The sequence below is a fragment of the Priapulus caudatus genome, unplaced genomic scaffold (assembly GCF_000485595.1).
Source record: "Priapulus caudatus unplaced genomic scaffold, Priapulus_caudatus-5.0.1 Scaffold147, whole genome shotgun sequence".
Lineage (NCBI taxonomy): Eukaryota > Metazoa > Priapulida > Priapulimorpha > Priapulimorphida > Priapulidae > Priapulus > Priapulus caudatus.
Genome location: NW_014577208.1, coordinates 426,086 through 436,657, shown reverse-complemented (window position 1 = coordinate 436,657; position 10,572 = coordinate 426,086). Strand labels below are relative to the sequence as shown.

General features: G+C 39.2%; 1 protein-coding gene across 4 annotated transcripts; it reads right to left on the bottom strand.

Annotated features, from left to right (window-relative positions):
- Window positions 1-240: 240 nt before the first annotated feature.
- On the bottom strand, window positions 241-3,760 carry LOC106806206 (anaphase-promoting complex subunit 11). Of its 4 annotated transcripts, none has more exons than XM_014808077.1 (3): window positions 3,693-3,760; window positions 1,799-1,965; window positions 241-980 (listed from the first exon to the last, which is right to left on the bottom strand). In XM_014808077.1, exons 2-3 carry the CDS (start codon window positions 1,935-1,937, stop codon window positions 865-867), a joined length of 255 nt encoding a protein of 84 aa, XP_014663563.1. In that variant the 5' UTR covers window positions 1,938-1,965; window positions 3,693-3,760; the 3' UTR covers window positions 241-864. The 4 variants fall into 4 exon arrangements, with proteins under 4 accessions (XP_014663563.1, XP_014663566.1, XP_014663565.1 ...); XM_014808080.1 differs by lacking the exon at window positions 3,693-3,760 and adding an exon at window positions 3,637-3,655; XM_014808079.1 differs by lacking the exon at window positions 3,693-3,760 and adding an exon at window positions 3,562-3,581.
- Between the last annotated feature and the right edge of the window lie 6,812 nt (window positions 3,761-10,572).

Here is a 10,572-nt window from a genome sequence, read left to right as displayed (position 1 = left end):
CCGGGAAGCACCTTGTTCATTCCATTCCCCATCACCCTGTGATTACAACGCCCTAGTCCGCTATCAGCGCCCTCTACTGACAGTGCCAAGCACTGGAGGCAGAAGAAAATCGATGACCTTGTGACAGGATCATTTGCGTTTTTGCTTGACAGTGCTTCCATCCATCTAGTGCTTCTGCGAGTGAAGATTATATCGATTTTGACCAGGGATGAAATTCTTTAGAAATAACCATAATAATGATTGTATTCATAAGCAGTACAGCAAGGGTTTTCTAACAAATTCTTAATAGAGCGAATTGTCACACACGTACAACACACCGGTGCTGACAAACTAGCATTAAACTACTTACCACTCAGGTTCATCACGTCGAGTGAGTAGATTCCAGATTGTCAGAACAAATGTTAGAACGTTGTACAGAATAACAACTATAATCAAAAGAAATGCAACCTCTACAAACCTGCCCTTTAGTTCGAACATAACTTCATATTAACATACCATGCACTGTGACAGATTGTCAATAATGATATGAAATAGCACAAAAAGGACATTTCAAAGCTTCTCACAGTATGCCACAATAGAGATGCCAAGTTAGTCCTATTTTTTGCTCCACTTTCATTACCACAGCAATGTAAAATATAAGTTTAGCTTGGCTAATATTACCAGATGAACAGAACAACAAGTCACTGAAAATGAGTCACTAATCACAAGCTTCCCTACGAGGTCCTCATAGATCAGATTGAAGACATTTCATCGCAAACTGGAACAGTATTTGGTAAACGTCATATCACAGCATTCACCACCTTTTCGATGGCGACAAATTGGTGCAGCTCTAATTTCACAGCAAGGGATGAAGCGTCCCCAGTGTTATTCTTTGAACTTCCACTCCTGTCGACACATGGGGCATTGCTGGTGGACCTGTTGTGAGTTGAGCCACTTCATGATGCAATGTATGTGAAAGCAGTGTGAACACTGACCCCAAACTGAAAAGAGATTGATCATAGCATGTTACACACTAATTATATATGGTTCGCACGTTAAAAAATAAATTTACAGTTTTTCACTTGCTACAAGATGCTGCAATGCGAGAGTGCCGAGGCGCCCAAAATTTAGATTGTAATGATCCAAAAAAATGTTTGACTGAACAATAGCCCTCCCCACGACCAGGTATATTGTTACCATAAATAAGGCTGGATGCTCGTTTTCCTGTTTTTACCACTGATTCCCTGTATTTTTAAGCCCTCCTCATTATCAGCATTGGTTCATATATAATACTATATATACTGTACACTATTCTGTTGAGGTCTATAATATTTGGTACCTGGCACTACCTGCATAGCTAAACAAAATCTTCGCTAAAGTAACATAGACTTTCCATGACCTCATCATCCAAAGCTATGCAACAGTATTCTGAGATTTGACAGATGACAGATAAGAAGGCCATTTCAGATATGCTATGAATGGAGATAAAAATACATTTTATCGATGAGCAGAATTTAATTGAGCATACATTACCAGTTAGAAAAATACAGCTACTATCAAAATACATTATAATTAGCAGTGTTTTGAAGTGGATAGTGTATATATTTATTATCAGTGATCACCTAGATCTGGACCCTAATTGAAAGCTTAATATTTTCTTTTGCACAGTTTAGTTGTAGCATGGTTTCATAAATTATTTTGCATCATTCAACCCATCGACTCTTTACTCCAACACTTGCACGCCATTTAGTCATGTTCAGTTTTTCAACTACTGGAAAACGTATAAATATGGAACTGTATAATAGAAGAGGGGCCTTGCCTAGAGGGCAGTCATCACCAGGAATCTTGCAGTCGGGGCAACAACCATCGAATGCCATGCGACAGATGCCACAGTTGTCATCGTTAGCAACCCAGCGCCATGTTGCAACAGCGGTCCAGCTCTTCACTGTTACTTTCATACTTCATCCTCTTCTGAATTTAAATCATCTGTAACAGACATGAACATGTGGGTTGAAAAACCAAATTCCACTTTAGAAAAGTGTTTCTCAACTCCTGTCTTGTAGGCAGAAACTGGGCCAGCATATTACTTTGAGTTGGTTGCTAGAGGTCTACAGTGAACGTTCAATATTACGTGGAATCTACTTAAGCTTTTATATAAGTTTTATGTTTAATAATACGTTATATCAGGAGTGAATAATCGAGATTTCTATTATTCACTCCTGGTTATATTATGTCATGTTATGTTAGCATATTTTGTTATGTCATGTTATGTTACTTTACGTTACGTTAAGTTATTATACTTGTCAGTGTTCCATACATGGAATACAGTGACAAGGCAGTGAATCTGCATGTAGCTAATGAAGTTGAGGTCTCAATAACTAGTTAGCCCCATAACATCACACCGGGCAGACCAATGAATCGTTCCGTAAAAATTTGTATAATTAGACACCTTCAGGCTTCATAGAATTCAGATTATTCCAAGGGCACAGTACATTGGTCTACACACCAGGCCAACCCCTTTACAGACAATGTGGGTCGTCACTGACACTATTGACCCGAGTGGTTATTTTTTGTCACAATTAGTACTGAAGATGGGCCTGCCATTTTATCATCCCAGATATAAGGGATTCGCAGTCCTCAAATTTTAGAGCCAGTCTTTTTGCACCTTGACTGCTTGAGAAAATTCAATTCCCTGGCCATCATGCAGAGCATGAACCCACATCCTTCGAAATGAAAGGTGTACGTGTATTATGTAAATAGCTGGCTAACAGATCTTTCATTTGACAAATTATAAAATGACACTCGTCAATAATCACACGTGAAACGAAACGTCATAATCATTGATGTTGTTGTCACTGTTACTGTTAGCTCTAGTACTATAGCCCGCGTACAGTTGCCGCATGCCTGTGGAGCGTTTCAATAAAATATAATGCTAAATAAATACGAAATCTATTTACTACCAGTCTTAATGTTTATCTACTCTCTTTCAGCTATTATTGCCGACAATTTCCGGTAAATGCCGTCCAAATGCTCATCTGCAACACGCTGGCTGCCGCACGCTAGCTGCTGCACATATATTTGTGTCTGTGCAGCAGCTAGCGTGTGGCAGCCAGCGTGTTGCAGATGGGCATTTGGACGGCACTTAACGGAAATTGTCGGCAATAATATGTGAAAGAGAGTAGAGAAACATTAAGACTTTGGTAGTAAATAGATTTCCTATTTATTTAGCATTATGTTTTATTGAAACGCTCCAAGTGCCTGTGGGCTATAGTATTACTATTAGTACTAGAGCTATGTTACTGTTAGTGTTAGTGACAGTGTTACTGTCAATGTCAATGACATTCAATAACAGCGCCGATTTGATGACATTGTCTTGCAGTGCTATTGACAAGGAGCAATGCTCGATGTGAAGTTATACTACAGTACTATTACTAGAACTCCGCATTTCTCCATGGCAGTAAACATTTAATTATCGAATTGATTACTGTAATCGTGGCAAAGACCTAATTGAAATTCCTCGCGTCTGGCAGTGCCAGTGGCCAGTGGCAGTTCAGACGCCGCGAGTTGACAAGAACTGATTACTGTACTGTGTAGTGTAGTGTACACCACCTCTCGATTCAAGATGGGATTGGATACAGAATTACAAATAATATTAACATTTGTTCAACATCAAAATCGACTCATTGTTATCACAAAAATTGGTTTATAATCACATTTTATTGGCATTGTCATTGACAGAAAGTCTTCACACAAAATTTCTACTCTTTACTGCCTTGTAAAGTGGTGCCCTCTATTCCAAATAAATTCAATAGTCATGATACCAAAAAATTGTATCTGCTTCATTAGTAAGCTACCAGTGTGAATAAGTTAGTTAGTAAGCCAGCTAACAATTCAGAATTCTTATCCGGAATTGCTAACAATTTGAATTGCACTTAGTCTGCGTATTTAATGAGATATCAGACGATAGATACTGTGCGATGCGAAGCAAGTGAACAGCTCGAACTTTAAGCCAACCCAACCAACCTATGCATAGCCGAGTATTGCTTGTAAACTATACGGTGATTGGTCAAGATGGGTCATGTGCCAGAAGTGTAACTTCTGTGGAGGACGTTTGTTTTCAAGTTTCAGGTAACAATTGTACTATTTGAGTATGTAAAAATAAAACGTAAAGAATACCACATTGATTGCTAATAAAGAATTGGGCATGTAAGAGTAATTAAAATTAAAATTGCTCCCTGTTCTGTGCACATTAACTATTATAGGTAAACATTGACTGTTGGTCTGCACCTACCGTTAGTCAGCGTTAGCACAAGATGGCGGGCGCATTTCGGCATTTTTATACGCAACTTCGCAAGTGCTCGTTATAAGACGACGGTCACGGGGTTCATAGCGTGTTAACTAGTTTATTGTTGTTGTATTTTAAAGTCAGCTAAAGTGGTAATAATTTGTCTTATTCGTAGGAATGATACTAATGACATAGACCCTCTCAGCCCCCGGGGTACTGCCGGAACGTACCCTGGGTTACAGTGGGTACGGTTCGGTATACCGGAACGTACCCTGGTACTATCTAATATGCCGGACCGTACCTCGTCTACTCCACTAACGAGTCTAGGGAGTCGCCTACGCCTACTCCCTAATCCTAACCCGAACCCTAACCTTAACCTTAATCCTAACCCTAACCATATCAAATAGTGACTAGGGGGCCCAAGGATAGAGAACATGGGTCCCAATAAAACCAATGTGCCTAACCTAGCTCTAGTACTATAGCCCGCTTACATTAACTGCCGCTGGCCGCCAGCGGCAGTTAATGCAAGCGGGCTATAGTACTAGAGCTATGCCTAACCCTACGTTCTAACCCTAACCTATTATATTGATATAATATTATATTTATATTGATGTAAATGACATTGGTTTTATTGGGACCCATGTTCTTTATCCTTGAACCGACCAGGGTACGTTCCGGTATACCGGACCCGGACCGGGTCATAGACCCTATGAGCGATACTAATAGTGATAGGCCTATTACTAATACTAGTACTACTAGTACTAGTAGTACTAGTAGTAGTAGTAGTAGTAGTAGTAGTAGTAGTAGTAGTAGTAGTAGTAGTAGTAGTAGTAGTAGTAGTAGTGGTAGTAGTAGTAGTAGTAGTAGTAGTAGTAGTACTAGTAGTAGTACTAGTACTACTACTAGTAGTATTACTATTAGATTCGTACCGGTATTTATTATTTATTGACATTGTTCATATTATTAATATTATATTAATAATAATAATATTATTACTAATACTAATAGTAATACTAGTACTCAGCAGTAGTAGTAGTACTAGTACTAGTAGTATTATTAATTAATAAATTATCCCCGTCACCAACGTTGTTAGTTACGGGTACGTCATACCCATGGCCATACATTTATTGACACGATTATATTGTAATTTCCCCTATCAAATATTTGACTGTATAAGTATAAGTCAACTAACACTAGTGTCGGTGACATTCTACATTATTATTGAGTTTGTAGGCTAGGTAACTTGATAATCTCATAAATGGGTGATAATTATGATCGTGATTATGGTAATGGTACATATTATCGGCATATATCAGCACTCATCAATTAATCACCTGTGATCAAGGTCAACTAATCAACTTTTTGGTTAGGAAGTAAAGATCATATTCACTAGTTAGCCATACACTAATTAGTAGTACTATGAGTTATCAATACAAACTTTTGCTTACACATGTCAGTCACTGTCAGCATCCTCATTCATTCTTTTACGCCCCTATAATACTGGACCCTGGCCCAGTACCCCCAGTTGTACAGTTGTAGAAATCACATTATACCATTCTACATAGTTAATCTAATGCTGCGTTTACACTATCGATTTTTGTCAGCAAATCGTACCGATTTCAAGTGCATTCCAACACAATCGGCTGAAATTCGATTGTGTTGGAGTCGGAGTCGGAGTCAAGTCACCGAGTTGGAGAAATAGAACGGGTTCAATTCCTCTAACTCGGCCTGAATCCGACTCCAACACAATCGAATTTCAGCCGATTGTGTTGGAGTGCGCTTGAAATCGGTACGATTTGCTGACAAAAATCGATAATGTAATTTGTAAACACAGCATAAGTCATGAAGAATTCACAGTCTCCAATGGTCAGGGCTAGGTTTTCACATCTTTAGAAAATTCAATGCCGTTTCTGACTGTTCAAAAGTGAATTTCAGCCGTAGGTCTTGAATTCACGCACTCTTCGAAGTGAAATACAATTCCCACCAAAGCTTGTATAAACTAAATATATATAGAATACCACAGGCTGTGTGAATGGCCAAGGACTAATTGGTAGCAGAGCTACTTTTTTAGACATGGGTGCAGGCAGTAGTTTTTGAGCATTTGCATTTGATAAATTGCCATATTTGGCCAAATTATCATGAATTAAGTTCTGATTACAGTAGCATGCTGAAGCCAACTGATTTGGTATGTATGCTAGGATCTCTTGGATAGCACTGGATATGCGATAGCCAACATGCTGCAGAAAATTTAGCACATATATTTTTGTCGACATTTCACCAATGCTGATAACTAATTTAACATACTGGAGGTATAATATTTTTTATTTTTAAAGTGTTGCAAATGCCTCATTGAACTTGAAGGTATTATGTTAAATTCTGATAATAACTTGTTTTGCACGAAACAGTTTCATATTTGGCTACTTCCACCCACTGCGCCACCTCCCTGATCCTCCATCCTCTATCCCTTCTGTTAACTTTTGAAACATGAAGTTTTTTAACTGACTGAAATGCCTATCAGACGCAGGAAACTAAAGAGACACAGGCACTACAAAAATGAGGTTATAAATAACCATGACTAATATTTTAACAACTAAATAGGAAAATACGACATTACTAAAATTACAGGGTCATAATTATATAGATTGTACAGTCAAATACCTGTAGAACTAGAAGAGTGTTCGCCTGTCAAGAAATTTCGTTACAAACCGGTAATGGTAAATTCAGCATGGTTTGTACATTGTGTATTAATTTTTTTATAGCCCAACCAGGCTTTGGGATGGACACCAATACAGACTGAGAGCTTAACACCCAATCATCTTATATCTCCTAATACCATTACTGATAGGTCTAGTACTTAAATAGAAACAATAATACTTAGTAAAACCATTGCCTATCTATATAAGACACTTTTTTCCACTGATTGGCCCTAGTGCATACAACTGACATTTTATGGCATTTTTGATGGACCTCTTGAGTGACCTGTAAATTCAGGTTTGACTTTATATCTCACTTTAGTAAAAGTAAAAAAAAAGTGGTTGCTTACTTTTATAGAAAGGCCACCTGTCTGTAAAAGTCATTTTGGCATTTCTTTTGATTGGCCATTATATTCAGGTTGGACTGTATTTGCATAATCCTCTCGGAACATGAATTAATCATACTCTTGCAAATTCCTATACTGTGTAAGCATGCGAGTCGGGTAACTATGCCAGGAAACTGTGCATTCTCGTGTGTTTTGTGAATGAGAGCAGTTCAGTCATTTACTTGTGCTAAGGTCAGAATCCAGAATTTTGTTTGTTTTCCTGTGCTCATACTTCCTGGTGGTGCGCATCTCCATATTTTGAAAGTGTGACAGTTGATAGAAAGTAACTATTTTGTTGGCCCACTTAAAAGGCATCTGTTCAGTGTTGGTTAGGCATATAAAGGGTAATTGTTTATAAGCGATATCTTCAATGTTTGTCCATGTCAGCGCGAACTGTGCTAATATACACTAACATCTGCTGCATTGTGTATGTTCATCGGCTAACACCATTACCTGCACATCTGGTCGTCGGAGTCTCCACTCACAGGGTTCTGCTTGCAATGCAGGTTATTGGGATTGTAATGAATGCTGCTGTGAGTTGTAGTAGACACTTAGGAGGTCCATTTATAGGTGATCAGTCAGCTCTGACTAGAACCTGACTTGGTACATTTACAAACGTATTGTGTCATTGCTCCGCCGTACTTAGAAGTGATAAATAACAGTGAACTAGGAAAAAGTGTCGCCACTGTTGCCGCTGAGTTGGCACCAGTACGCATTAGATCTAGTTTTGCCAGAACATCATTCACCTGCCGCTACTGCTCGTCGTGTCTCCTATACTTGTGCCGTGCACCTAGATGCTTACCAGTGCTTTACTAAAGTTCCAGAGTAAACATGCTGACGATACGTAAAATTGGATGGCATTGGCAATAATCTGCAGTCAGTGTTAAGTGTCTTTTGCTGTGTCGTGCTGTTAAGCCGCCATCTTCGCTCTGATGTCTGCCTGTGTTCTTGTGCCGAGTTGCTATCATGGCAGTGACGCTGTGCATGCCAGTGCATGTGTTTGGTATTTTCCACACCGTAGGTGTTGCAAAATCACTCACCTACATTATACCACCGGTATGTTGCGCTAATAAATTGCTAAGAATTTTTATACGTGCAGTTTAAATCATGTGGCATTTAGAATGAAAACAACATTGTGTTACACTTTTTTTTATTTCTGAACTACATTTGTCAATTGTCACCCTTGCGTAACTTTTGTTATATGTACGTTGTGTCACGTGTACAGGGTGCGAAATTAACGGGAGTCCGGAGTCAAATACTCCCTGATTTACTGTCGGACTCCATGATTTGACATCTATGCAGGAGTCCGTGTGACTCCCTGAAAATTCTGCGATACTGACTAGTTCGTTCCGGAGCACGGCCTCGCGCAATTACCGTATTTTTTCAGCTAATGTCCCAAGAAAATTTGGTAGACGTGCAACTGCATGAATCTTAAAAATAAGCACATGTACATGCGTTATTGTTAATATCTTTTTAATTTTGAACCTCAGACTGCGGACACCCTCATTTTGCTGCGGACTCCCTCTTTTTGAGGGTAGGGAGTCTGTTGGACTCCCGTGTTCAAAAGTTAATTTCTACCCCTGCGTGCATGTTTTTTAATGCATGGGCAATACTCTACAGTACATGGATTACTGCACACATACTTGCATAAACACACGTGTGTATCCTCTGCTAAATGTCAGTGAAATTAAGTTAGTTTATTACGTGTGTACGTGTGTGTGTGTGTGTGTTTGTGCGTGCGTGTATATATATGCTGTAGACCTTTCATAATGCGGGAGATTGGGTCTTTTGAACTGCATAATATCGATGTAACAGGCAAGGATGCATGGAAGTGGAAACGTCTTGGTATGTGATCTGACTCCTCGAAAACTCTGTGCATTTTAAAATATTGTGTTTAATACTGGATGCTACTTACTGTCGAAAATTTGTCTTACGAGTATGTAAAACCTTTGACACTGCATTATAAGCGACTCCACTTTATATTGAGGCACGGTATATCAGGTCTACATGTAGTGTATATATATAGGATCTGTCAGAATTTATTGATCTGTTAATGGAAAATACCAGCTATATTAGTACTCTCTACTGTAATAGCACACATGGTACCTACTTGGTGTTATATGTACTATTTAGCAACACTTTTTAAACAACAGAAACCAGTTTACAGGGTGCGAAATTAGCGGGAGTCCGGAGTCAAATACTCCAGGCTGATTTTTACTGTCGGACTCCCTGATTTGACATATGCAGGATTCTGTGTGACTCCCTGAAAATTCTGCCACTAGTTCGTTCCAGAGAATGGCCTTGCGGAATTACCGTATTTTTCAGCTAATGTCCAAAGAAAATTTGGCAGACGTGCAACCGCATGAATCTTAGAAACAAGCACATGCGTTATTGTTAATATCTTTAATTTTAAACCTCAGACTGCGGACTCCCTCTTTTTGAAGGTAGGGAGTCTGTTGGACTCCCGTGTTCAAAAGTTAATTTCTACCCCTGAGTTTATGCCCAAGAGATATATACACGTATAAGTTTGCAGAGTGCTCGTCATTGTTTGTCATCCATCCCCATTTACATTCATCATCGACAAAGCTGTAGCTACTAGCTAGTGTGGTGGAAAAGGGGCAGATCTATATTATCACGGCTGAATAAATGACAGATATTATTCACCTCTGGTATTATTTATTACATGACCAGTGGCAAACTGCCCACGGTCAACTGTCAAGAACAGAAACCACATGTGGCTTTACCCCCAACCCCATGGCCAGTGTTACCATTCAAAAGTGTGTTGTGGCCACAGTAAATACACTTTTACAAAGCTAATGGCAAGTCTGAATTCGGTTACAATTATGTATGCAATCTTTAGGAATGGCAGATGGGGTTGTACATGGTATCTGTGTACATGTTCAGTTGTAGGTACGTGACATGTGTGATGCGATGCTATCAATTCTTTTAAAATTGTGAAGGCCCCTGACTGCCTGATATTGATAAGGTTGTGATTGAGAGGGCAGCTCTGTTCCCCTCTTTAGAAATAAGAGATCGGTCATATCTATACATAACTGATGAGTAGTTCACATTATGATTGAGTTCATTATTAGCTCATCTGACATAGTCAGATGCAGCTTGTAGAATCGCATGATTGTCCGTCCGTCCGTCCGTCCGTCCGTCCATCCGTCTGTCAACAGTTGGGCACAAATCTTAACCGCTCGACGTACGGTCACGATATTCGGCACAT

Excerpts from the sequence above, each read along its gene's own strand:
- LOC106806206 (XM_014808077.1), bottom strand. The coding sequence starts at position 1,937 with ATGAAAGTAACAGTGAAGAGCTGGACCGCTGTTGCAACATGGCGCTGG. Across the intron at positions 981-1,798 it reads TGGTGATGACTGCCCTCTAG|TTTGGGGTCAGTGTTCACAC; the intron begins GCAAGGCCCCTC and ends ATCTCTTTTCAG.